This window comes from Talpa europaea (genome assembly GCF_964194135.1).
Source record: "Talpa europaea genome assembly, chromosome: 8".
Classification (NCBI taxonomy): domain Eukaryota; kingdom Metazoa; phylum Chordata; class Mammalia; order Eulipotyphla; family Talpidae; genus Talpa; species Talpa europaea.
In genome coordinates, this window is record NC_140075.1 from 34,893,898 (window position 1) to 34,921,860 (window position 27,963).

General features: G+C 51.6%; 1 protein-coding gene across 2 annotated transcripts; it reads left to right on the forward strand.

The window, feature by feature from the left end:
* Nucleotides 1–27,963, forward strand: LOC311175644 (dual oxidase 1; the record flags this gene model as incomplete). Of its 2 annotated transcripts, none has more annotated exons than XM_084240608.1 (33): nucleotides 1–58; nucleotides 2,117–2,200; nucleotides 2,375–2,539; nucleotides 3,350–3,537; nucleotides 3,720–3,921; nucleotides 4,073–4,239; nucleotides 4,641–4,701; nucleotides 4,833–4,929; nucleotides 5,713–5,809; nucleotides 6,867–6,969; nucleotides 7,208–7,380; nucleotides 8,516–8,691; nucleotides 8,885–9,003; nucleotides 9,593–9,730; nucleotides 10,372–10,485; nucleotides 11,188–11,387; nucleotides 12,017–12,202; nucleotides 14,128–14,353; nucleotides 14,568–14,661; nucleotides 14,917–15,092; nucleotides 16,857–16,926; nucleotides 17,338–17,463; nucleotides 18,028–18,206; nucleotides 18,411–18,641; nucleotides 19,126–19,225; nucleotides 19,472–19,521; nucleotides 20,976–21,103; nucleotides 24,645–24,798; nucleotides 25,167–25,399; nucleotides 25,639–25,797; nucleotides 26,649–26,804; nucleotides 27,046–27,174; nucleotides 27,841–27,963. In XM_084240608.1, 33 exons carry the CDS (start codon nucleotides 1–3, stop codon nucleotides 27,961–27,963), a joined length of 4,662 nt encoding a protein of 1,553 aa, XP_084096734.1. The 2 variants fall into 2 exon arrangements, with proteins under 2 accessions (XP_084096734.1, XP_084096735.1); XM_084240609.1 differs by having other exon boundaries at nucleotides 2,120–2,200.

Genomic DNA, 27,963 nt, shown 5'->3' on the forward strand with positions numbered 1-27,963 from the left:
ATGGACTTCTACCTGGTGCTGGCCTGGACTCTCCTGGTTGGGCCATGGATGCCCATGGGTGAGTACAGATTAGAATAGAAGCATGACTAGCAGCAGAGGAACCCAGCATCTTCTGGGTTCCCCTAAGGGCAGAAGCTGTGTCATGTTGATTTTGTATCCCAGGTCCTTAGCTAACACAGTACCCTGCATATAGTAGGTCCTCGTTTCAAGCTTGTTAACTAGGTGGATGAATAGTAGAATGGAAAATTTTACCAAGTACTGAGAATTAGGGAAACTTCAGCTGCTTTGTCAGCATAGGCATTCTTTACGATCTGGGAGACTGGAGCCTTCAGGACCTGGAAAGTTTGGGAGATCTTTTTCACTTGGGCCTAGTGAATTTCTCTGGAGCTCTCCTAATACCAGCACCACACACAATACCAGTCCTGTATTCCCTCTCTCTCCTCAGTCTTCTTTCTTCATAAAGTAAGGACTCCGATACCAAATAGAAAAAGACTGATTAGATACACAAACAATAAAGGATGTTGGGGTCAGATTGGAGTCAAAGTTGAAGGGAAGCCCCGATGTTTTAAAATAATATGATAAAAAAATACAACTAATATGATCCATCAGAGTTGTAATCTTCAGCTTTGCACCATTTTACTAGACTCTGAAACCATGTTCTGTAGTCTGGGTCTGTGGGGGTAGGGGTGGGGGGGCTTAAGGCTCCCCAAGTTAAAAGCAAAAAACAAACAAAAAAAAAAACAAGTCTGTGCTCATGAGGGGTGGGAAATGGATGACCAGGAGGCAGAGAAAAACTTGAGGAATGACCTGTCCTGGCTGGAGGTGACAGGATGCTGAGAGGGCCCCTGCAGCTTCTCCTTTGCCAGAGCTGCTCACATTTGTATCCCTTTGAGCCCCCTTCTTGCCTTTACCTTGGAGTTTCCTTTTCTCCCTAGGTCTTGCTACTTATTCCCAAGAGGCATTCTCCCAGGACTGTCCCTAGAGGCTCCCTCCCTGTTCTGCTGCCAGTTCTTATTTTAAAGATTCCAAGTATATAGCTGCCCTAGTTCCTGTACCAAGTCCTAGATCCTTAGTTCGTTTTCTTGCTCAAACATCAAGGCATGAGTCATTTTCTGTCCATGACCCCCTGGTGAATGAGTGAGTGTGTGTATGTGTGGGGTGGGCACACAGATGTGGAGGAGGAGGGCAGCTCTGTGATTCTGTCCTTAGTCTGAGTAGGAAGACAATCAGAGGAATGGGTTTTTTTCTCTGACTGATGAGAGTCCTTTTCTTTGCTCTGTTCTCTGTGCTATAGCAGCCTCGTTTGGGGAAAGCAATCTGTCTGATCATCTGATCTACTGACCAGGAGGACTCCCATTTCACTGCTGTTTCTAGACCCTTCCCTCTGCCTTTACTGTCTGAACTCTTTGTTCAGCAGTTTTTGAAGAGTAAAATAGATTGAGGGGGAGAAATTATTTTGGGGTATGTGATGCCCTCAAAGAGGAGGGAGCAAGGTTAGCTACAGGACCAGCCCAGTCTGGTCCTGATCCCACCCAAGAAAATGGGGAAAAGATCGGCTGAACAACAGGTCACAAAATAGGAATCTGTGGCTACACCCTTGCCTTGGGCTCTGTGGAGAGCTGGCCTCTCTCCACACTGCCCCTGCCCAAGGACAGATCACAAAATGACAGGTCCTTCAATGGGTGAAAGAGTGGCTGGCTCTTGGGGTGTGGCTGGCTCTTACTCAGTATGATGTCTTAGGACTGGGAATCATTACTGTCCTGCTGTGACACCCAGGGGGCTGAGGTGTGAGAAGGTTCCTGAATCTCCTTCCCCATTGTCACGGTTCCTCAGCCTCCTCATCTCCAAGGCCATTTGTCAGCATACATCTGCACCTAACTGTATTATGTTAGTGTTCCCTGCTAAGTCTCCCCCACTGAGCAGCTTAACCATTGGGCTTGAGTTTGGAGGTCACTTTGCCCTGGTTAGCTACCTCTTTCCCCTAATTTTCACGATGTGCTGGATGTCACTTTCTGCTGCTCTGCATGCCAAGCTCCCAGGACCCATATCCTGTAGGCCTGCCTGTCCTCTCATGCACTGACTTACTGACCTGCCCCTTCCCTCTGTTCTCACACAGAAGCTCAAAACCCCATTTCATGGGAGGTGCAGCGATTTGATGGATGGTACAATAACCTTATGGAGCACAGGTGGGGCAGCAAAGGTAAATGAGAACCAAGTGGAGACAGTAATACCCACCACTAAGGGTAAGGGCTGGCAGGTACCAGCAAAAGCCTCATCCATTTCTAAGGTTTTATATGGTATGATGGGAAGCCTGGGAGAGAGATCACAGAGCCTCCCTGAGGATTCATCCTTGTTCCAACCCTTTCTCCCCCAGGTTCTCGGCTGCAGCGTTTGGTCCCAGCTACCTATGCAGATGGTGTGTACCAGGCCTTGGGAGAACCCCACCTACCCAACCCCCGAGACCTCAGCAACACTGCCATGAGGGGCCCTGCAGGGCAGGCTTCCCTACGAAACCGCACAGTGCTTGGGGTCTTCTTTGGTGAGAGCCTCAATCTTTGGGGGGAGGAAAGTTGTCTGAATACTTCTTTATCAGATGGAGTAGGCAGGGAGTTGAGAGAGCAGTGATGGAGAATCTGAGAGATGGGATGAGAGTGGGAAGTGAACGGGTGGGATAGAAGTAGAAGCAAAGGGGTTAAGGGAGGCATAAGTTTGTCCCATAGTGGGGATATGAGAGATAAAAGGGGTATTCCCCCTCTAACCTTCAGTGTTCTCAGCTGTTGGTGGGAGTTCAGGTAGATGCAGGAACATGAAAATAACCTGGTAGGGATGCGTGCTAGTCCTGTTCTCACTCTACCCCTCTGGCTTCTAGGATAGGCTCAGGACAGAGTTCTGATTCTGGCTAAAAGGCTGAGGGAGAGTGGAAATAGAGGTGCTAGGACCTCCTGTGCCATGTCACTGTAGGTTGTCGGTTCCCAGCAGGAATGCCCAGCTCCAGGGTGCCCACACTTACAACCCGGTGTCCAATATAATACATTGAGGCTGGCAAGCCTTCTGGGCAGGCTGCTCCCAGGTGCATGTTGAAGCCGGTGCTGGCGGCCCGCTTGCCTAGGCACACTCACTGGGCACCTCCCAGTTACCAAGGAGAAGGCCAAACTGGCAATGAAAACAGTTTGGACCAGGGTGTAACAAAGGCTTGGGAAGGGGTGGGGAGGTCAAGGCTTGGACTTGCCCGTAATGCCGAGTTTTTTCAAGCTTCAGGGGGAGTTCCTTCAGGGGGCTAGGTGCCTGACTTAGAGAGGAGAGTGGCCCACAGCGGACCCTGGCGAGCCCTCCCCCATTTCCCCCGCAGGCTACCACGTGCTTTCAGATCTGGTGAGTGTGGAGAGGCCCGGCTGCCCCGCGGAGTTCCTCAACATCCCAATTCCCCCCGGAGACCCCGTGTTCGACCCTGACGGGCGCGGGGACGTGGTCCTGCCCTTCCAGAGGAGCCGCTGGGACCCCAAGACAGGGCAGAGCCCCAGCAACCCCCGGGACCTGGTGAGACGGGGCAGGCGGTGGTGCGCGCTGCTGGGCGCGAGGCAGGTGGCGCCCTGGGCCCGGTGCCTGGCAGGGCTGGCTGGGGAGAGGCCACCCCCACTCCCGACAGGCACACACCCGGGCGCCCCCCTTGGCCGCAGCGGCTCCCCGACCCCTGCCCTCCGCCCGCTTCTGCCCCGCAGACCAACGAGGTGACAGGCTGGCTGGACGGCAGCGCCATCTATGGCTCCTCCAACTCGTGGAGCGACGCGCTGCGCAGCTTCTCCGGGGGGCAGCTGGCGTCGGGGCCCGACCCCGCCTTCCCCCGGGAAGCGCAGGCGCCGCTGCTCATGTGGACCGCGCCCGACCCCGCCACCGGCCGGCGCGGGCCCGGGGGGTTGTACGGTGAGGCCGCGGGGCGCGGGGGGCGCGGCGGGCGGGGCGCGCGCAGGGCTCCCGGGAGGGCGAGCTGGGGCTTCTGCGCGGCGGGCCCCCCCCCCCCAGCCCCCGAGTGGCCCCGGCACTGAGTCCCCGCCTGTGTCTCTGTGGGGCGCAGCGTTCGGGGCGGAGCGGGGGAACCGCGACCCCTTCGTGCAGGCGCTGGGCGTGGTGTGGTTCCGCTACCACAACTTGTGGGCTCAGAGGCTGGCGGACCAGCACCCGGGCTGGGGGGACGAGGAGCTGTTCCAGAATGCGCGCAAGAGGGTGATCGCCACCTACCAGGTCAGTGGTTCTCCCGCGCGCCCTCAGTCCTGCTTCTTGGGGTACTCTGCTCCACCTCAGAGCCCCCCTCATTCGTGGACAGTGCCACCCAGAAGCACCCTTCCCCAGATGACACCCCTTCCCAGAGAGCTACTGTCTAGGAATAGACCCTGAAGGTGATAAGGAGGCAGAGTGATACCATACAAGAGATTCTATTTGTGATTATTATTTAGATCCATCCCCATCCCCTGATCATTGGGGGAGGGGGTAGGGATGGGGGGACACCCCTCTGAGACGCTCCTGTTTTAGTTGCCTCTCCATGACTGCCCCTGCCTGGTTTGCATCTTTTACTTAAGCATCTGGGCCCCTCCTAGTGAGACTGCTCCACCACTGGTCTCCACTTTCCTTCTTTTAATGCTCAGAATATAGCCATGTATGAGTGGCTGCCCAGCTTCCTGTGGAAAGTGCCCCAGGAATATGCAGGTGAGGGGTTGGGGAGGGAGGGTGAGGAAGCTTGCAAACAATGTTTTGGAGGGAGAAGGAGACATAGGGGTGGGGAGTGGATAGTCCAAGGCCTGAATTTTACACTCCTGTTTCTTCTTCCCTTTTCCCAGGATACCAGCCATTTCTGGACCCCAGCATCTCCCCAGAGTTCCTGGCCGCCTCTGAGCAGTTCTTCTCCACCATGGTCCCCCCTGGCATCTACATGAGGTGAGGGAGGTGTTCCAATGTTTGAGTCAATGGACAATAAATCTGTCCTTATGACAGGATTGAGCCTGAAGTGGGTCTGTTCCCCCAAGAGCAGTGAATATGGAGAGGAAGAACAATTGTTTAAAAAGATAGACAATTCTGGTTTTTAAGCATGTTTAAGGCCAGTTTCTTGCAGCTGGTATAGATATTAATCCCTCAGTTAAAGATGAGCTAATTGAAGCTCCAGCTGTGAGTCACAAATCCTACTGCTCTGAGCCTCAGGTCTTGACACTTTAGCTCTATGCACAGAACCTAGGACTCATCAGCCTGGGGTAAGAGGGGGGAGATTACAATAAAAATGTATGAGAGCTGACAAAAAATATTAGCTTCAAAATAATTTAAAAAATAATAAATGTGTATTAAAAAGTATGTCATCTTATTGTTTACTATTGTATTATAATTTAGAGCAATTCATAGGTTAGATTTTCTTACTGTGGAACAACGTATGGATATGAATGATGATGGCCAAGAAAACATAGCATTTATCTATAGTCATGTAATTAAAAAAAATCAAAATCCTTTTTAAATGTTTTAACATAAATATGTCTCTCTGGCACACTAGAGAAAGATAGCAAGCAGTGGGTATATTTTTAGATGTTTGGTCTGATGTGGGGCCAGGGACCTTCCAAAGATCAGATGTTCAGAACTTATCAGGACCACCCACGAGCTCAGGAATGCAATGATCTGAGCTCCTGATGTTGGGACCCCAAGATCTCAATCACTGCTTCCCTCCTTGCATTTCAGAAATACCAGTTGCCACTTCCAGGGGGCCCCCAATCAGAACTCAGATTTCCCCAATGCTCTCCGGGTCTGCAATAGCTACTGGAGCCGGAGCCAAGAGGTCAGGACTGGGGGCATATGTGGGTGGATATATGTCTGATAGTGATGGTGATTGTGTGTGTGTGTGTGTGTGTGTGTGTGTGTGTGTGAGGGTATGTGGTGAAGGTGGGCTATAGGGCTGAGGCAGCCCACTGGGATGGACTGGGTAGAAGAGGGAACCTGGGGGACCTCAGCCCTCTCCCCTACCAATGTCTGAGATGACCAGGTCAAGTCAACCTTCTACCTCAGGGCTGTGTAAGAGCCAGTGAGGCCTGTGCAAGTGTGGCTCTACAATCATTGCTTCTTCTGAGGTTTTTCTTCTCCTATGACAACTCTGGGTCCCCTATAGAACTTGAAATACCCCAGCCATCCAGCCCCCAAGGAAACTTCCCAGTGAGACACACCCAGGGTAGTGTATGTGGGAAGGTGGAGAGTGGTTAGGGGGCAGCAAGGGAGGGAAGGAGACTGAGAGTTTACCAGGAATAATCTGTCCATACAGTCTGTCCATTACCCAGACCAGTATGGGTAAAGAGCATTGGCCATAATTTAAAGCAAGATGAGATACTTTGTCTACACATGATATGTTTCTAAGAGGGGAAGGGACGTAGGAAGAGAGAAAGGCATAGAACAGAGTCATGGGTTGGATTGAAAGAGACCTCCATGTCCTCCTAATCCCATTTTATTATTTTATTATATTACTTTATTAATCCCTAATGCCCTTTTAATTTGTCAGAAGGACACTGAATTCAGAGAGGTCCTATGACTTGCTTATGGTCACACCGCTAGTCACTATCAAAGCAAGAACGATCACCTAGATGTTCTAGTGCCTTTGTCAACCATGCTGTCAGATCTCCTAAAATAAAAAAAGTAGGGTTTTAGATCCCTTGTGTATGTGGAGACCTGTCTCCCAGCAACATGGTCTTTGAATGGGGACATCACTCACCCCGAGTGAAGGCTCCAGCTGCAGCAGAGGAATGGGAGCAGACAGCAGACTGGATGGACCCAGAGACATGGACTGTGGGGTGGAGGGAGCCTCTGGCCTCATTAACCATATATCGCTCTTCTCCCTACTCTCAAAGCACCCGAACCAACAGAGTGCTGATGATGTAGTTGAGCTGCTTCTAGGCATGGCCTCCCAGATTGCTGAGCGAGAGGACCATGTGGTGGTTGAGGACCTTCGAGGTGAGACTGAAGCTGTCCCTCCAGCCCTCAGGGCCCCGACCCTTTTGGAGGGCCTTTAGCTGGAGCTCCAGAGCCAGGCAGGGAGGGGTACCCAGGGTTGGGATCCTGTGCTTTTTCACCCCTGAGAGAGTATCCAATCCTCTCCCTCTGGGTGGCTCAGGTCACCCTGGGGCTGCTTGGGCTGGAGGAGCCATGGTCTCCCTGAGCCTCCTCAGACTCTCTGGTATCTCATCCCTAGATTTCTGGCCTGGGCCACTGAAGGTTTCCCGCACAGACTACCTGGCCAGCTGCCTACAGCGGGGCCGGGATCTGGGCCTGCCCTCTTACGCCAAGGCCAGAGCAGCACTGGGCCTGCCTCCCATTACCAGCTGGCAGGACATCAACCCTGCACTGTTCCGGAGTGATGGCACTGTGAGAAGGGGTCAGACCCAAAGGGCGGGGTGGGAGGGTCAGGGTACACTGGCCCCAAAACAGGGAAGACAGGCAGCAAGATACAGACACTGGAGACAAACACCAGTTAAGAAGGGCAGGGCACAGCCAGGTCACTTTTCCCAGTATCACACATGAGGGTGGAGATGACCAGACCAGCAGGATTCGGCTTTAAACTTTGTAACGCAGCAAACATCTCTTGAGCATCTGTTGCATGCCAGGCACTTAATAGGCATTCTCTCATTTACTCCTCCCAACAAACCTCTGAGCAGGTGTAGAAGGGCAGGAACAAGCCATACTTTGCCCACTGATAGACAGGCTGCCTTTGGAGAGTCAGCTGTCATACCCTGAACCATCACCTGGACAAGTGGCATTACTGCCAGCCAACATGCCATTTTTGGCTGCTTTACCATCTTGGCCCAGCAGTGTTTCTACAGTTATATGCCTGTTTTATTGCATTTTGCCCTAACTTTTATATAAAATTGCTGGAAAGTGGAGAGTCAAAAGGCTGATGAAGTGTCATGTGCACGGGGTTTGTAAACTTTATAAAATAAATATAGATAGGAATCCCCAGGCATACCAAGAATAGCAAATCTTTTGCTTCAGCTGGACCTTGTTGGAATTAAATTGGTCCAGTGCTTATTTACACTGTGGAGAAAAAAACTAAAGTAAAGAGTGTTAGTCATATATTGGTGAAGATTGTCCCTGGAAAGTGATGGAGCTGCAAGGATTTGATTTTTTCAAATCTCTCTCTCTCTTTTTTTTTTTTTAGCTTGAAAGAATAGAAACCTTTTAATACATCATCCTACCATTCAATTTTTGCACTGATTTTGCCCCTCCAACTTTTATACCTTTTTAAGAATGAGCTATAGAGCAAACTGGCTGCTTGCTTTATTCCAGCTTTATAAAATAGGCAGCTGAATCTGTGAGAGGTTTCCCATAAATGAGCTCACTTATGTAAAGCACTTAGCGAATAATGCCTAGGACACCATGAGTGGGTTACTGGTGCTGTCATATATTATTATCCTCATTTCCAGAGCGAACCCTGGGAGCCACCCCTTTGCCCAAGGATTAGTGCCAGGTCCTTGCTCTCACTCTTGTCCCTTCTTGGCACCAGGTGCTGAATGCCACAGCCGCCCTCTACAACCAGGACCTTTCCAGGCTGGAGCTGCTCCCTGGGGGCCTCTTGGAGAGCCATGGGGACCCGGGACCCCTTTTTAGCACCATTGTCCTTGATCAGTTTGTGCGGCTGAGGGATGGAGACCGCTACTGGTTTGAGAACACCAGGAATGGGTAAGGCCTGCCCGGGTCAGATCCCACCTCAGCCTGGGCCCTAGATCCTCTGCCTGTAGTCAGCTTCCATAGGCCCTGGATTCCCAACTGGCCCCACCCCTCCTGCATCCTCCTCTTTTTTCATCTGGGTCTCTGGGCCTGGGGAATCTAATGTCTCTCCCACCACAACAGTGCCCCACCTCACCCACCCCAGGCTTTTTTCTGAAGAAGAGATTGCTGAGATCAAAAACACTTCCCTGCGGGATGTTCTAGTGGCTGTCACCAATGTGAACCCCAGTGCCCTGCAGCCCAATATCTTTTTCTGGCATGCAGGTAAGTGGCCAGGGGGACAGAAGGGACTCAGGGTCTGGAGCCTTATCCCTCCTCTGCCATGGGCTTAGTTCGGTGCAGCTGGGCCATAGCCTCCAAGGGGGAGTGAGCTATGGTTTTGTCCCTGGGAACTTTGGTCTGAGCCCCAAGGTGGCCACGTACAGCTATGTAGGTTCCTCTCTGCCCAAATGCGGGGAGGACTGAGACTCAGAGAGACCTGGTGAGGAGTTCATGTTTGCCTGGGATAGGGGTGGGACTGAGTGTAACATCGAGGTCAAGTCCAGTGAGGATGTTTTGATACCTACAGCAGTGATGAAGTGTGTGTGTGTGTGTGTGTGTGTGTATGCGTGCGCACGCACATATGTGCATGTGAGGGAGAGACAGAGGTTGAGGTTCACCTTTTTACCCCACTTATTACCCCAGGAGACAAACACCACACTCTGGGTACAATAGCAGGAGTAAGCAGCCCCTCCCCTCTGCTACCCAGAGTAACCTTCCTTCCCTCTCTGCCACCCTAACCTCTTCAGTGGTCTTATGCCAGAGCCTGTATTCCAGCTCCCCCCAAGGACTCTAACTTCCTCTGCCTCCCCAGGAGACCCCTGCCCACAGCCAAGACAGCTCAGCACAGAGGGCCTGCCAGCCTGCGCTGCCCCTGTCACTCGGGACTATTTTGCGGGCAGTGGATTTGGCTTTGGAGTCACCATCGGAACCCTCTGCTGCTTCCCCCTGGGTAAATCTGATGGGCAGGGAGGGGCCAGGTAAGAGGTGAAAGCTGGGAATGGTGTGGTTCTGGCTGGGATAACCAACCTGCAGAGAACTGGTCCTCTAGTCACATGAGGAAAACATCAGACAGGAGGGAGCATAAGACTGTCTCACCTTCAGATAAGTCAGCTCCAAGGAGAGTTGCCTCCTGTTCTCCTGGGGTCCCCTTCCAGGGCCCAGATTGCAGCAACCTCTATGAATCCAGTCCACTGCTATTTGTAGGTGTGGGTGTGGAGGAATGTTAGAGGTGAATCCCTGCCCGAGAACCAGGGCTGGGACAGATGGTTGAGGCAAAGGCTTGGACTTGGTTTTCAGCAAGGCTGGTACAGGGTGGGGGTGGTGGTTTAACCAGAATCCTGGTATAGGTCCCTCTTTGGCACAAGGACTCTCTGAACTTAGTCTCTGGCTGGGAAGCACCACCCAGAGTTCTCCCTTAGACGGCAGAGCAGTCCCGCTAAGGGAGCTTTGCAGTTTGGAATAACTGAATGGGCAGACATAGCTGGTGAGAAAAGCCTGGGGTCTTGCCAAGGAGAGGGCCTGGGGAAGGAGCTGCTTGATCTTCCCAGAACCCCACCTACCTCTGAGCATTTTACTGCCTCTACCTCTCAGTGAGTCTGCTCAGTGCCTGGATTGTTGCCCGACTCCGGAGGAGGAATTTCAAGAGGCTCCAAGGCCAGGACCGCCAGAGCATCATGACTGAGAAGCTCGTGGGGGGTGTGGAAGGTAAGCCTGAGGCTGGCCAGGGTGGTGGTGGGGAGGACATGGCCAGTCCTCCCCGCCACCTCATCAATCTAAGCAAAGACTCCCCTTTCTAGGCCTGTAGGGAGGCCAAGGTAGGCGGAAAGAGCCATAGGGGCATTAGGTAGATGTTCGACCTGGAGTCCTTCAACCTCCATGGCACCTTCTCATGGTCCCAAAGTAAGGAAGTGTAAGAGACTTATGGCCTACATAAGTCTGTATTTCACAGGGTTACTGTGACTTTCAGTTCTCCAGAAAGGGTTCAAGATTCCAATCCTCAATTCGTCTTACCTAGACCTTCATTAAGTATTTCTCCGTTGTCTGAAATTCAAGTGTAAAACGAACCGAGGATTGGAATCTTGGTTCCATCACTATAGTCCATTGGACCTTAGACAATTTTTTAAATCTCTTAAAAGCTACTTTTTTCATCCATAGAATAGGATAATAATAATAACACTTAGTTCAAAGATTGATGAAGAGTAAGTGAACTTGTTCACACGAAACACTTGATACAGTGTTGGGCACTTAGTAAACACTCTAGGAAATGGTGGTTATTATTTTTCTCATGGGTTAAAGGAGCAGCAGGACTGTTGTGGAGGGGAATGACCTGTACAAGTACCCAAGAAGTAACCAGGAGATGTCGAGCCCTTGAGCTAACACAGCTGACTCAGTCCTGTCTCTCCTCAGCAATGGAGTGGCAGGGCCGCAAGGAGCCCTGCCGAGCTGTGCTGGTGCAGCTGCAGCCTGGGCAGATCCGTGTGGTGGATGGCAGGTTCTCTCTGCTTCGCACCATCCAGCTGAAGCCCCCGCAGCAGGTCAACCTCATCCTGTCCAGCAACCGTGGCCGCTGTACCCTGCTGCTCAAGATCCCCAAGGAGTATGATCTGGTACAGCCCAGCTGGCCCCTGGCTCCTTGTCCACAGTCACTGCCAGGGAAGTAGCCAGGTGTTAGGGAAGGGGCCAGGCAGGGTTTCTGGCTTCTAGTGCCTGACTGTACCTGATGGAGACATAAACTTTAACATATTTGTCCTGTGAGCCTGTTGGATGACATGATTTCTGCAGTCCCTTCTAACTCTTACAGACACAGTCTTTCTGCTCCGTTTTTAAGGACACCCTAGAAGGCCCTGGCTGGGAGTTCTTAGAAGAAGCTGGGCTTTCTTCCCTGCCCCTTGATTGCAGGCTCTAGTGAATTGTTAAAGAGGGGAGCTAGATCAATGGCTGGTCTTTGGCTCTGACTCTATCTGACTCACAATCCCCTCCATCAGAGGATCTGCTTCCCTGCCTTCACCTCCTTTCTCCAATGTGAAATACAGAGGGAAGAATGGCTTTGGTTTTGTATGTGCCCTTGAATGTTACATCCGCATTTGTAAGCAAGCCCCTGAGCCTCACCAAGGCCAGGAGATAATACCTCTGTTGTAAGGGCATTGGTTCAGCAACCCCCGAAAAAATTCATATCAAGTTCCTGGTCTCCAGAGGCCTTGACAAATGATTGCTCTCCCTACTGTCACTTCTATAGGTGCTGCTATTTAACCTGGAGGAAGAGCGACAAGTTCTGGTGGAAAACCTTCGGGTGGCTCTCAAGGAGAGTGGGCTGGACTTCCAGGAGTGGGAGCTGCGGGAGCAGGAGCTCATGAGGGCGGCTGTGACACGGAAGCAGAGAAGCCAGCTCCTAGAGACCTTTTTCAGGCACCTTTTCTCCCAGGTGTGGATTTGGGATCAGATTTGTCTGTCCTTGCGTGTCTGCCTGGGGTGGGTGTCTATATCTGCATGAGGCCATGGGGTGAGTCCACGGAAAGTCAAAGATCCTGAGTTCTCAGCCAACAATCAACTCTACTGTGATTTTGACCAAGTTGCAAGGACATGCTCCTGCCCCATCCCAATCCCATGTCTAACTGTGAGACACCAGGAAGGGGCTTTTCTGCATGTGTCACTTCTTTCTCCCCCAGCCTGCCCAGGCTTTCTGCCCTCCCTCATCTCAACCTGCCCAAAAGCCTGCAGATACATAGGGTAAGACAGTCAGTGTGGGGCCAGCCCTTGCTTACCCCTCCTAGGGAGTACAGCCTCCAGAGCCCTCCATGGGACATTAGTACCCACCTTGCAGACTTATGAGAACTATTGGGAGATGTGGAGAAGCAAGATAGGAAAAGAAGTGAGAGGGCTTGGAACAAAAATAAAAGCAGCCTTGGAGCAAAACAGAGTGGAGAGGCTTGGGAGAGAGAAGATACATTGGGCACGAACCCCCCACTAAAGGAGCCTGTCGCCCCACTGGGGAGAGGGGATGTGCACATGAAGAATGATCACCAGTAAGAGGTCAAGGAGCTCAGAAAAGGTAGCTAGGCTACAATCTGACATAAGGTCATGGTGGAGAAAAAGATTTGTCAAGGACTCAAAGTTGGAAGTTTTGACTCAGAAGAAAGGAGTAGGGAGGACTGAGCAAAGGTGCCTCATTAAAGGAGGAAAAGTTAGTGTTTGAGGAGAAGGAGCAGAGTTGGCCAGTTAGAAAGAGGATTCATGAGCAAAGCAACCATTTACTGCTAGTTTACTATGCTCCAGGCACATGGCTTCTATCAGTTAGTCCCCAAACAAGTTGAACTTCAGTATGCTCTAGAATGGAAGGAGCCCCCACCTGGGGTGACTCATTCCAGGTTCCTGGACTGGTGGGTGAGGGTGTGCTATTGTCTTCTGTAGGCAGCTGCCAGTGTGAATTTCTTCTCTCCAAACATTTTCCATTCAACCTCTCATGTTGATTCTCACAATAACCCTGTGAGATAAGTAGGGTGGGTAAGGAAATGAACACTAGACAACTCAAGAGGCTTGCCCGAGGTCACACAGCAAGCTGGTGGCAGAGTTAGGACATGAATTTGGGTCTCTTGCCTCCAGCTTCATGCTCTTTTCACTAAAACAACTTGTTTGAAGCAACAAGGTTTACTTTATGAAAGCATCGCCCGGCTTGGATTAGGGGCCCCCAGCTGACAGGCAGGAAAGACAGGTGCTGTGGCCTGTGGCCTGCCTGTTTCTCTTACTGATGCCGGGGCAGCGTCTGTTTGGACATGGCCTAGGATGAAAATTCTCTTCCTGAGTCAACTTTCTGTCAACCCAACTGAGATTTTTTTTCTCTCAGTCAGTACTCTCAGATGTAAGTAAGAGCAACCTGCTCGAGCTGGCATTGACTAAGGTGCAGTTGACTGAGGAAACAGGGGTATCTCAGAAATTATATTGGGAGGACTATGACCTGGCCTGGGTGGAACCAGGGGAGGAATTGCTGACCATTAACAAGGCCACTCCTTTTTCTCTGTGCCTCTGCTTTACCCTTTTTGTGTCTCTGAGCATTTGGAGGCATGGGCTGGACAACTTCTGAATTTGGTCTGAGAGACCTGGGGTCTCTCAGTCTCAATTCTAGATCCCTTTGGGTTAAGTGTGCATCCCTGGTCCTATCAGCTAAAAGGGCCAAGGTTTTGTAGAATAAACATGATCCCAGGGACCACCCAGGGGCTGATGGGGTAGTGCTTGGGTGGGAGTGTGTGCTGGGTATAAACCTTAAAACGTGGCTCCTTCAAGCCTTCACTGTCCTTCAAGTCAAAGAACTTGTCTCCTTCTCTCCTCCCCCATCCTGCTGCCTGCCTGCAGGTGCTGGACATCGACCAGGCGGATGCGGGCACCCTGCCCCTGGACTCATCGCAGAAGGTGCAGGAAGCCCTGACGTGTGAACTGAGCAGAGTCGAGTTTGCTGACTCCCTGGGCCTCAAGCCCCAGGACATGTTTGTGGAATCCATGTTCTCTCTGGCTGACAAAGATGGCAATGGCTACCTGTCCTTCCGGGAGTTTCTGGACATCCTGGTGGTCTTCATGAAAGGTGCACTAACTGTCCAGATGGGGAAGCTGACCTATTGGAGATGGGGAAGCCCTGGGGCCAGGTCTCCAGCCATAGCACACATCTGGGAGCAGCCAGTTAGAGGTCATAAAGCAGAGTGACCCCTCTCTGTGTTCAGCAGTGGGACACACTAGTGTTAGGCCCTGGGATTCAGGCAGGTGCTGGGGCTGTCCTCATCGGGTCCTCCTTCTCCCAGGCTCCCCTGAGGAGAAGTCTCGTCTTATGTTCCGCATGTACGACTTTGATGGGAATGGTCTCATTTCCAAGGATGAGTTCATCAGGATGCTGAGGTTGGTCCTATGAGACAGCCAGGAGAGCGGGCCAGGGCAGGATTGCCAAGGGAAAGAGGTGGGACGTGAACAAGAGAGCAGAGTTCTCCTGCTCCTCATGCGTATAACCAGAAACTGTTATAAGTAGAAGGGGGCTTGGGAATCAGCCAATAGGGCCTTTCCCTGTGGCTTGTGGAGGCCTGTTTGGATGGCTGGTGTGCCGTGTCTAGGCACAGGACCCTTGTCAAACCTGAGGCTCCCCTTCTCTGACCCCAGGTCCTTCATCGAGATCTCCAACAACTGCCTGTCCAAGGACCAGCTGGCTGAGGTGGTGGAGTCCATGTTCCGGGAGTCTGGCTTCCAGGACAAGGAGGAGCTGACTTGGGAGGACTTCCACTTCATGCTGCGGGACCACGACAGCGAGCTCCGATTCACACAGCTCTGTGTCAGAGGTAGCATAACCTGAGGGCAGAGCTGATTAAGCTGTAAGGCACAGAAAGCACGGTGCTTCTAGTTTATCTTTTTAATGCTTTTAGTTTATTTTTTTTAATCTCAGAAAAGGATGAATATAGTAATAATAAATTTGTAATAAATATCCAATCTGGAGATACACACACACACACACACACACACACACTTTAATGGAGGAAGGATGCCCAGGACCCACAAAAGTCAGAATGCAGCCCTGCTAGTGAGGAGGGGGTGGGGGGAGGGAGAGCAGGATGAAGTTGTGGAGAGACAGCTGCTGCAATTTTGCTTCCCCCTGCTCCTTGTCAAAGGCATCTGATTGGTGCCCAGGGCAGGGTGGAAATAATGTCTTCTGTAGCCCAAACTGGAGGATACTCAACTGAGTTGGCATGTGGGTGATGGGGGTTTGTTTGCCACTATATCCCTGGCAGAGTTCTTAGTAAATGACTGCTGAGTCCCCAGAGACTCACTTCTATTATCCCTCCCCCTGCTTCCTGCCCCACCTGTGTCTGACTCAGGAGGGTGGGGGCTAGGTCAGGGTGAGGAAGGGGCAGGTAGCAGGCACATGAACTGTTTGTGTCCCGCTCTGAGCTGTTTGGGATCTCCTTGGGACATGTTGAGACCAAACCCAGCCCCTCCCAGAATTCTTAGAATTTGGGGGAGCCTAGTAGCCCAGATGGGGGAGAGGGAAAGTTAGGTAAGACGTGGATAAGCCTGTGGTTAGGGCTTCCCCTGCCAAGGGGGAGAGGAGAGTTGGTAGAGTAGAGACCCAGGACTACTGTTTCTGCAGCTTCTCACCCTTCCCAGGCTTCAGGCACCTGGGTCTGAAGGCAGAGCAGGGTCGGATGCCTGGAAGAGAATCAAGCCAAAGTCCCCAGGGCTGTTCAGCCCCAGTTTAAGTGTAAAGTAGCATTGAGTAGTATTTTGTTTTGCTTTTGCTTCTTGTGCTTTGGTGTTTCCTCCAGATTTTATTTTGAGACATTTTAAACCTATATAAAAGATGCAAAAATAGTACAAAGAGCATCTTTTTACCCTTTGCCGAGATTTGTCATTTGTTCCCATTTGTGTCACCTTTGCTGTCTGCTGACCATTTGGGGAAAATAGACATCTATACTTTGTTTTAAACACACTGGTTTCACTAAATTTAGCTTAATCACTTTTGGCCTCTGGGCTATATAGATCAGGGTAATCTTCAAGACTGGCTTAGCACTTGGAAGTGACCTAAAGATTCCCAAGCTTCCTGTGAGAATCTGGACTTGCCTTGTTCAGCCCAGAGAGGAAACAATGGAATGTCCCCCAACATTACATCGTGGACTTTTTCAAATTGAAAAATGGAAAAGAATGTTATAATGCTCTCCTGTGTATGCATCACCTAGATTCTACATTAACTCCTGAGGGTTTTAAGTTGGAGGGTCTTTGGCAGGGTTACTGTGGTAGAACAGTCTTAGCAGGCAGGTTACCTGCGGTTCCTGAACTCTGCCCCATAAACCTGCTACCCGTCCTATGAGCGGGATTGAAGGTGTGTACATTCAGGGGAGCCTGCTCAGCCAATTTTGTTTTAGGCCTTTTCCTTGCTCTCCCCTGGCTGGATCCAGCTTCCATTGGAAGAAGAGGTTGGGGCACCCAAAGTCAGGGCTTCCATTAGCGAGGGACCTTATACAGTATCTGGATGGGAGTGTGTGGAACCCTTGCAATTGAGCCAGGCCCTGCTGGGTTCTGAGTAGCTCCCTAGCCAGGTTCTGTTACAGGGGTGGAGGTGCCTGAAGTCATCAAGGACCTTTGTCGGAGAGCCTCCTACATCAGCCAGGAGATGATCTGGTGAGCCCCCACCTGGGAATGTCCACCTTGGGCTGGGGTTGGAGCATTGTCTTTTGTCTGCCCTGAAGGACAGGGATCAGGGCCAACATTAGCCCATGTATTACCTTCATGCAAGTTAGAAGAAGGTGATTCTTACTCTAGGCAGAGCCCAGGGAGAGCAGACCAGCCCACACTTGCTGCCTGGGTCAGATGCACTTGTGAAGGGTGCAACTATATGTGATAGCCTTGGTCAGGACCCCGAGGATCTCACTGGGTCTCTGTGGGAGTCCTGCTGTCCCCTGACTGAGAGCTCTCACTTTCTCAACAATGTGGATCTGGAGGCAGACCAGAGGTACAGAAGGACCAAGTGGCTTAGGTGACTAAGGTTCTAACTCCTGTTTCTATCTCCTGTTTGTTTTTGTTTTATCCTAGTCCCTCTCCCAGAATGAGTGCGCGCTGTCCTCGCAGTGACCCAGTGGTGGAGGTGACACCACAGAAACCACAGGGTCCCACGGCCACAGACCCTCCTCAGGAGATTCGAAAGAGATTTGGCAAAAAGTATGCCTGCTGTTCCCCTTAAAGGCAGGCAGTTCACCCAATCCCTTCAGCATACATTGATTACTTGGTGCCAGGCACTATAGTAAACACGGGGGGTGCAGGCAGGATGACTAGTTCCTTGCCCAAGAATATCACAGTCTAATGAGGCAGTCTGGTACACTGATAATTACAAGAACCCACTAATGACTTTTACAACAGTGGTAAGAGCAAGGGGCTTTAGAGGTTAAGGAAATGTACAGCTCTGCCTGGGAGGTCAGGGAAGGCTTCTTGGAGGAGGTATCCTCTGAGACTCCAGGAAAGTGTGAGTAGAGAGCCTCTGGAACCCTTGGGAGTTGGAGCTACAGACTAGGTGGGTGAATGACCCTCTGAGTGTGATTGCGCACTGGGGTAGAGGGAAGTACATTCCCTGAAGGGACCAAGTAATCACTGGCGAGGCGATTCCTACATTCACAGACTGTTGAGGAGCCTTAAGGGTTCTAATGCTGTGTGGCTCGAATAACTTGGGGAGCCAGGCTGCCCTAGCGTTAGATTTTTTAGCCGCCGCCAAGGCTTCTTGTCCCCTAGGGTAACCACGTTCCAGCCCCTGCTGTTTACTGAGGCACATCGAGAGAAGTTTCAACGCAGCCGCCGCCACCAGACCGTGCAGCAGTTCAAGCGCTTCATTGAGAACTACCGGCGCCACATCGGCTGCGTGGCTGTGTTCTATGCCATCACTGGGGGCCTCTTCTTGGAGAGGGCCTACTGTGAGTTAGAGGCTTGCGATGAGCCACAGGCTTGGGGGGCGGGGCCTGCAGAGTGACAGCCCGGGGCAGGGCTTCCTGTGGAAAGCTTGAATGACCTTGGCTGAGAGTCCTGTGGTGGGTGGGGCAGACCAGGGCTGTGGTTGACCTCCCTCAGCAGTGTTTTCTCTGCATGGTTCCCTCTCACCTGCTTGGGGCTCTCTACAGACTATGCCTTTGCTGCTCACCACAAGGGCATCACCGACACCACCCGCGTGGGCATCATCCTGTCGAGGGGCACTGCGGCCAGCATCTCCTTCATGTTCTCCTACATCCTGCTCACCATGTGCCGCAACCTCATCACCTTCCTGCGAGAGACCTTCCTCAACCGCTACGTGCCCTTCGATGCCGCTGTGGACTTCCATCGCCTCATTGCCTCCACTGCCATCGTCCTGACAGGCAGGGCCTGGGAGTCCCTGGGATTCTTTGCATGTCTTCCCACCACCTGCTGCCCTCTGCCCCCCAAACCCTGTCCTCTCTACTTGCACTTAACTTGAATGTAAATCTTAGATGTCCTTCTCATGATGAAGGTAGTCTTGGTGAAGAACCCCTCTTTGCCCCATCAGTGCCTCTTCCCACATTTTGTAGCCCACCTCACCAGCCTCCAGCTGACAAATGAGTGCACATAATATGTGCACTTCCCAGTTTTTGTGTCTTAAAACAATTCTGTGAGAGAAACGAAAGGAATGAATAGCTAATGGTATAATTTCAAACTCCCATGGTTGTGATCACGGACATTGCATTTATGGGGTGTGGGGAGGAGCTGGAGGTTCATAAGAGATCAGAAGTGCAGACCCTTCTACCCTAGGCCAAATGGGTTGAGCCCTCCACCCCCCATCTGGGCTGCCCCAGGCTCACCCCCACCCTCTCTGGTCTTCCTTAGTCTTACACAGTGCAGGCCATGTGGTGAATGTGTACCTGTTCTCTATCAGCCCACTCAGTGTCCTCTCCTGCCTCTTCCCTGGTCTCTTCCATGATGATGGGTGAGTGAGTATATGTGTATATGGTGGTGTGGGTGGGGGGTGAAAGGGGGAATTTGATGGAGGGATAGAAAGAAGCAGATTATCTTGACCCTGGGGAGAGTGTCACTTTGCAGGCTATGGGAGCCCCCAGCTCCAAGTGTGCAGAAAAGGAACTGGTGGCTACATGGGATACATGCAGGTCTGGAGGACCTTTCTGGAAGTCCTACACATCTCTCAGGGTTTTTCTTTGCTTTCCCTTTCCCACAGGTCTGAGTTACCCCAGAAGTATTACTGGTGGTTCTTCCAGACTGTGCCAGGTGAGACCTCTCCCTGCTCTATGAATTTCTAGGCCAGGCTCTGGGCTCCAGGCTGTGGGTTCTGTCTCCACAGGACAGCCTAATCTCACTGGCTTGGCTCTTACATGTGCCAGGCCCTACTCTCTGGCCCTGATGATTCTTCCTAGGCAATGGGAAGTTCTGTATTAAAGTCCTCTTGGGAGTTTGGCTGGGGTCATCCCATCTCTGAACTAGTGGAGTGGAAGTGAACACCCACCCCCTCAAACTCTCCCCGCATACCTGCTATGACATTGGCTTTGAGGAATTCTGTGCTCTAGCTGCCTGGGGGAGGGGCCAGGCTTGTTGTCAGCTAGGCAGATTCTGCTCCACCCCACCCACAATTGTAGTCTGTCTTGACAAGTGTTGTTTAGGGGCATATTCCTAACTCCCTATAATCACCCATTTTAGACCTATTAGCTGTGAATCTATTCAAATGCTTCTTGAACCTATTTATATTTTCAGCCTGTTCCTTCCTTGGGGTAACACATTTTCTACACTGGCTCCCTCTGTGAAACACAGCATGGTTTTTTTATATATTTTTAATCCTGAAACGATCTGCTTTGAACTTCAGAGAGTGCTTGCTAATTCCTGCACACTAGGGTTTAGAGGATAAGGCTGTGTTTATGCTCTCCTCTCCGTTCAGGACTTTACAGGCTTTGGTTAGATCCCTTCTTAACCTTTGCTTTTCCATACTGCAGAGCTCTAATCGTCCTAATTTCTGCCTCTCTCCTCTTGATCACTTGAGGGACCATTCTGCCCTCCCCTCCCCCTGCACTTCCAGCCCTGGCTCCATTATTGCTTTCCTGTGTACCCCAGGCCTGGGATCCCCTGTGAGAGGAGATGTCTCTCACCAATTCCTGCGGACCCATGGGCATCTGGTGGTCCCACTCACTCTCTAACAGTGCCAGGACTTGTGCTTTGTGCTGTGGCGGCCGAGGAAAATGCTGCAGCAGCATGGACCAAGCCTTGACTACCTAAGGGCTGGCCCTGCAATATCCAGAATTTGATCCAGAGGTCCCAGAGTAGCCACCCCGTACATTCACTCATTTATATAAGCATGCATTTATATAAGACCCACAATGTGCCAGGCCCTGCACTAAGCACTAGGATTCAGTAATGAATTAGCCAAGCCCGGTTCCTGTTCTTGTGGGCCTGAAAGTGGGAAAGTGACAGTTGTAAACAAGTAATGACACAGGTACTTGAAAACTAACAATCTTGACAAGGTCTGTGAAGGGCAAGTAGTGTTTGTTGAAATGAAAACCAACATGATCAATCGTGGTTGCAGGGGTCGGGGGGGAGAGGAACACAAGAGGATGCTGGGAGCTACCCCCACACCTTCCTAGGACAATGGAGTGGCAACGGAACCCTGGAAGCCTCAGAATCGACGCCCTCTGCAGAATCCTACTCCTGCCTTTCACTCCATGTTCATTTTGCAGGTCTCACAGGGGTCGTGCTGCTCCTGGTCCTGGCCATCATGTATGTCTTCGCCTCCCACCACTTCCGGCGCCACAGCTTCCGGGGCTTCTGGCTGACCCACCACCTCTACATCCTGCTCTACGTCCTGGTGAGGGCTTTTGGCTATAAGCCAGGCTGGTGGGATTTCCAGGAGGCCATGAAGTTTGACACATCAGTTATCCAGCCCCTTAGTCATTTCAAATACCCTCTTAACTTCTCCATCTCTTAATAGATGGAGATGAGGCTCCATATGCAGCACTTGCAAGTTAGACTCCCTGGCATGGGTTTTGCAGTAGCAGTTGTACCAGGTTGTTCTACATTCCTTGCAGACACCCCCACCATTTCTGCTCAGCCAGCATTTCCCCACTTTGGGTGGCTGGTTTGGGATCCTGGGTGGAATGCCTACATTAAAGGAGCATCACCTTTTTTTTTTTTTTTTTTTTAAGAGACACTTATCTTAAATGTCTTCTGTCACTTTTGTTCTGACCCTGTTTTCTGAGGTGTTAGCCACCCCGCCCAGCTAAGTGCTACCTGTAAAGTTAATGAACTTGCTCAAAATGTCTTCCCTTGGACTGCTGATAAAATGGATTTTTAGGAATCCACCTTTCCCCTTTCCTCCTTAACCTGGGCTCCTGCTCCCTTCCTTCACATTCCCTCCTTCTCTTCTTCCCTTGCAACTCTTCCCTGGGTTCGTCATCAGCATCTGGTTAGTTCCAGAACTGACCCTGATATGTGTTTCTCTGTCATCACTCAGCTTGGCCTGACTTCTTGAAAGACATTTCCCCAGAGGGCACCCCATGGGCCTTGCTGAAAAGCTATACCAATTTCTGAGACCCACGATAGCTTGTCCATCAGCATTCGAGAAGCACAGAGGCCATGCCCTCTCTATCACCTGGCTCCAGGCAGAACTGTACACAGTTCTGGAACAAAAGGAGAGAGTCCACATTGCCTGGGTCATACTGGTCCCTGTGGCTGGTCCTTCCTCCTCCCAGGTACACTGCTGTCTTCATTGCTAGGTAGATGGGCCTGTTTCCATTTTGCCTGAGGCTCAGCACTTCATGGTTCTGAAAATGACAACCCAGCCTTGCCTTAGAATGCTTCTTAGAATTAATGATGTTGTTTCCAAAGAAATCGCTCCCTTCTTTGGAAGGTGTGGCTATTTGATCTCTCCCTCCCCCACCTTCCCAACAATGGGTGGAGACCTTGTATGGGGTGATATTGTTTCTGGTAGAGGTGGAGATGGTCTCGTTCCTGGTGATAAAGCAGCCACTTTGAACTGACTCAAAAGTGGCCGATCTGGATCTTGGAGACAAGGCCCTCTTTTGGTTTTTCTCTGGATTTTAAGAATTGCTGTGGTTCAGAGACACCCTCTTGCCAGCAGCGGCATGAATAGCTCAGAAAAGTGCAGGCCCCTCTGTTGAGCAGTCCTATCCTGGCAGTGTAGGAGCATCTTCCTTGGGGGAAGCCAAGACTAAAGCACCCACTGCCTTCCCATTTAAACCAGAAATGACCACATGACTTCAGCAGGTAAATAGCCACAAGTAAAGGACCCCAATGTAAAATAGACTGCAAGGAAAGAATGTCCAGGCTTCTGATTCAAGCTGAAGAGGGCAGGGCTTGCACAACCAAACGGGCTGTTCTCCAGGCTCTTCAGCCAACCATGAGTCTGCAGCAGCTCTGTGGTTTCAAAGTAAAGCCAACACAAAATGGGGCATATAAACAGAGGAGTATGAGGTCACCAAACATTGTTCTTAGTCTGGTTGGATGCTCAGAAGGCCTTGGGGGTGGGGTGTGGGCTCTGTAGTGAAAGAGGAAGCGCCCAGAGAGGTTTAAGTTAGTCCTGTGGGCAAAGGTTCCAGAATTGAAGGCTCAGCTAGGGGAAAGGAGAACAGAATGAGGAACCAGAGTTCAATTTCAGAAATATCTATTGAGGGTCTTTTATGTACTTGCTCTGTACAGGAGAGGTAGAGGGTACCGCTAAGCTCTCCCCGTCGGAACTTAGGATCTGCTTAGGAATTAAGCAGCACGCACGTAAAATGATCAAAATGAACACACAGGGTTATTTGCTGAGTGTTTCAAACAGTAAGTGGAGCTCATTGAAGGAAGTTTTATTTAGGTCAGACTGGTTAGGGAAGACTTTAGGGAGCTGGGCCTTGGGCCAAGTCTTAAGGAGAGATAAGGCAGAGTTTGACAGGGCAGATTGGAAACTCAAGAGCATTCACCCGTAGAAGAAGAAGGGCATGAAGACAGGTGCAGAGGTGGGACTGATGATAGAATATTCCGGCGGCAGAGGAGACATGTCTGGCTGTGGATGGCCAAGTAGCATTAAGTGGTAGCAAGACATGCTGGACCTGTGCTGACTGCAGCTGAGGCCACACCATATGGGAGAGCATAGGAAGAGCAGAGCAGACAGTGAGGAAATCAGGCTTGGGCAACACATAGGATTGGGGTAGGGAAAGGAAGGAAGAGCATAGAGGAGATGGGAAGAGGGAGAACCAGTAGAATATTGTAGCAGAAGTAGCAGGAGGGGACAGTTACCAGTGTCTCGGGCTGCCAAGGGAAGAGCAAATGTGAAAGGAGACTTTGGGTTTGGCCACTCCTGGGGGCCGGTGAGGCCGCAGAGAGCAGTCCTGAGGAGAGGTGGAGTGGGGAGCCAGACCGACCTAGATCCAGGACCCAGAAAATTGGAGGATGGAGTCAAGGAGTGTCAGAACATATTAGGCCATTATTAGGGAATGGACTGGAGCTGGACAATACCTGTTGGTTATTTCAAAGAAAAGAGGGACTGGTTAGGTGTTCTTAGTCTCCGAAGGGTGAGGATAAATTGGAGAAACTCCTTTCATTGACACAACAGTTTTTGGCACTCAAAAACTGTTGTTTTTGAGTTGCTTACTGTATGCCAGGCAGAAACTGCTAGGAGCTGAGAATATACTGGCAAACAAAATGGAGACAGACCCTACTCCTGTAGTGCAGTGGGGAAAACAATAAGCAAGTCAATGAATGAAGAAACAAAATTGTTGTGGACAATTGCTCTGAAGGGAGTTAACAGGGAGATGTGACAAAGGAATGAGGAAGACTCAGGAGGTGGCTTTTCTGCTGTCACATGAAAAATGAGCTGGAGCTAGCCTTGGGGAGAAGGAAGGAAAGGGTGTTTCGTGAGAGGGAACAGCAAGTGCAAAGTTTCTAAAGCAGAAAGGACTTGCCATGTATGAAGAACAGGGAGGGGGAAAACCCTGGCAGGCAGAGGCCAGAGCACCACAGGGCCTTGTAATGCAATGGGAAGTTCACTAAAGATTTTCAAGCTGGTGATGACATGATAAAATGAACTTTAAAAAGTCACACTGGCTGCCTCGAAGAGGATGGAGCACAGTGGGAGAAGGCTGGTTAGGAAGTTACTGCACAAGTGCAGGTGAGAGGTGGTATAGCTTGGTCTAGGATGGCACACCAGGGACATGCAAATAGGCTCATTCATCAGGAATGTCTGGAGGATGGGGCTGGGAGTGGTTAGGCTTTGGAGCCTGGAATGGGGATAGCACACAGTGGGGAGTGCATGTACCTGTTGGAGTGAATGTAGGGGTCTAAGGCCTGAGCTGGCCTCAGACTCTGTTGAAGGTGCGCTGCACCTGAGCCATACTCTTTGCTCTATCCAGCTTATCATCCACGGCAGCTTTGCTCTGATCCAGCTGCCCCGTTTCCACATTTTCTTCCTGGTCCCGGCACTAATCTATGGTGGGGACAAGCTGGTGAGCCTGAGTCGGAAGAAGGTGGAGATCAGCGTGGTGAAGGCGGAGCTGCTGCCTTCAGGTACCAGCCTAGAGGCTATCAGGGGACCAGCTTGGTGGTACTGAAGCTTACAGGGCAAAGTTGGGACCTTGCAGTCTCCTGACTTGGCCCAAGGGAATTGGCAGGGACTCTGGGGTGGCAAGAAGGAGGTAAGAGATGCTTTTAGCCCGGGGACCTGAGCCTCTCAGGAGCAGTCCTGGCCAGGCTACACCTTGCCCTGTTGACCACCAGCCCCATGCTGCCTATGCTGACATGTCCAAAGGAAGTAATGGTTTCTGATGGTGGGAGGCTTCCCATTATATTCTACAAGCAAGCTGAGGCTACAGGTGGGGGGACTCTCTGGAGGCCATATCGTTCCTGGCTTCAGGACAGCAACCCTCCTTCCTCAGGAGTGACCCACCTGCGGTTCCAGCGACCCCAAGGCTTTGAGTACAAATCAGGTCAGTGGGTGCGGATCGCCTGCCTGGCTCTGGGAACCACCGAGTACCACCCTTTCACACTGACTTCTGCACCCCATGAGGACACGCTCAGCCTGCACATCCGGGCAGCTGGGCCCTGGACCACTCGCCTCAGAGAGATCTACTCACCTCCGACGAGCGACAGCTGTGCCAGATACCCAAAGGTACCCAGGCCCTGGCCAGATGTACCACATGTTCCCACATCCCCTTAGCCTTGGCCCTGCCGTGCCAGACTCCCCACCATGTTCGTCATCATCCAGAGACTGGCTGTCCCAGTTAATGCCACAAGCCCTAATTGTCCCCCTCATGCCATAAACCTCTCTGCCTTTCCCTACTTCCTACTTCTGCCTTCAAAACTATGGTGGAGGCTGAACTTAACTCAAACCCCCTCTCTTCCCTGCAGCTGTACCTTGATGGGCCATTTGGAGAGGGCCACCAGGAATGGCATAAGTTTGAGGTGTCAGTACTGGTGGGAGGGGGCATTGGGGTCACCCCCTTTGCCTCCATCCTCAAAGACCTGGTCTTCAAGTCATCAGTTAGCTGCCAGGTGTTCTGTAAGAAGGTGAGTGCCCCTCTTCCAACAAGGCCATGGTCCCTTGCTCCCTATCACTATCCATCTGACCTCCCTGATCTGGGCAAGGCCAAATGGGCCTGACCCCGGGGGCGGGGGTGTGTGTGGGGGTCAGGATATCCCTAGATCTGAAAGGAAGGTTTGCCTGGTTTACACAGATCCTTCCCAGTTATGGGACACCCCACAGAGAAGATACACTGTTGGGTTGGTAGAGGGAAAGGCACGTTTTGGGTGGGGCACAGGTGAAACTGGCTCTGAGGAGGGGAGGTGGCAAGACAGGGCTGGTGGGCCAGGTTTACTCCAGAAACACAGCCCAGGCCCTCAGGCCCCCTCCACAGTGGGTCCCTTCACCCCAGCCTGGCCCTGGTGGCAGGCCCCTGCTTGTCTCTTTGGGCCTGGCAGATGAGTCAGGGGCACAGGAATGTGACGGGCAGAGGCCCAACCTATATACCGTCAGCATTTAGAGGATGACAGACAGCTCCCTCCTTTTCTGTCCCTGCCAGCTGTGCCTCTGTTCCTTAACCCACACAGTCCCACACCTCCCCATGAGAAGAGAGAGGTGGGTCTTCTTGGTCTCTCCCTGAGCCTGTTCCCAAGCTCCTGGCATCCAGTTGGGAAATCCCTGAGGCATTTCTGTGACACGCCACTTAGCAGGCCTCTCCCTCTGGGTAGTTTGTAGGTGGGGATCGTTGTAGCCTAAGCCATCCCTTGCCCCCCACCCAAGCTGTGTGGGGAGAGGCACAAGCTGGCTGAGACCACAAGAGTTCTATTGGTGTGGAGATCCCTGGGATATAGGGAGCCTGAGGTGACCTGGATCTTAACCTTCAGCCATGTGTCCCCAGATCTACTTCATTTGGGTGACGCGGACCCAGCGGCAGTTCGAGTGGCTGGCTGACATCATCCGGGAGGTGGAGGAGAATGACCACCGGGACCTGGTGTCGGTGCATATCTATATCACCCAGCTGGCTGAGAAGTTTGACCTCAGGACCACCATGCTGGTATGTCAGGGACAGCCAGCCCAGGTGGCTCAGTGGGTATATGGGTTGGCAGTTAAGGCAGGATGATCAGGGCAGGTGGGTGAATACCAGGCTCAGCTGGCAGGAGGCACAGAGCTGGTGGCCCTGATTCTCAGTATCTAGCTTCTTTCCCACCCAAGCCTCTGTCTCCGGAGTTGCAGCTGACTTGGGGCTAGACCCTTTCTCTGATTGTCCTTAACTTGGCCTGTCCCTGTGCCCCCAGTACATCTGTGAGCGGCACTTCCAGAAGGTGCTGAACCGGAGTCTGTTCACGGGTCTGCGCTCTATCACCCACTTTGGCCGTCCCCCCTTCGAGCCCTTCTTCAACTCCCTGCAGGAGGTCCACCCACAGGTCAGTCTCACCAAATTCTTTTTCTCTACACCGTTATCATCTGGGGTCTGAGCAGAGCTCCTAGCTCTGCTCCATCAGGAAAGGAACTGACTTCTGCTGAGATCCCACCCCCTGAGAGATGGTGAAGTAATAAAATGGAAAAGGAGAGGGGTGGAAATGGAAAAGTGAGGAGACAGGTGACAGGGACTTGCCACCTTTGAAGTTATGATGCCTTGTCCAGAAGGAGGAACTCAATAATTGAGCTAGTCCTCACCATACACACAGAGCTCCCCTTACCATTACTAGAGAGCCAGCCCGCACACAGGACACTGAGCTAATCTTCACCTTGAACTTTGTGCTAGCCAGTACTCCCATCAGCACTGGACTAGGGAGCCTCACCGAGACACCAAGCTGTCCCTCACCTTGAGTCTGGCTTCTATTAGAAAACTGATCTGGCACTGGAAGCTGGTAAAGGCCTTGGAGCCAGTAGAGAATTTAGGACTATCAAAATTGGGCTCAACTGGTAAATATTGAGCCAGCCCGCACCACGCATGGTAGGAGGCAAACTTTATCAGGAACACAGAATGAACCCTCATCGAGGACTCTTGCTGGTCTTGAATGTGAACGTGGAGCTAGCCTTCCCTCTGAAGAGCCTTCACTTGCCTTTACTTCTACATCTCCCAACAGGTTCGAAAGATTGGGGTGTTTAGCTGTGGCCCCCCTGGCATGACAAAGAATGTGGAAAAGGCCTGTCAGCTCATTAATAAGCAAGACCGGACTCATTTCTCCCACCACTATGAGAACTTCTAG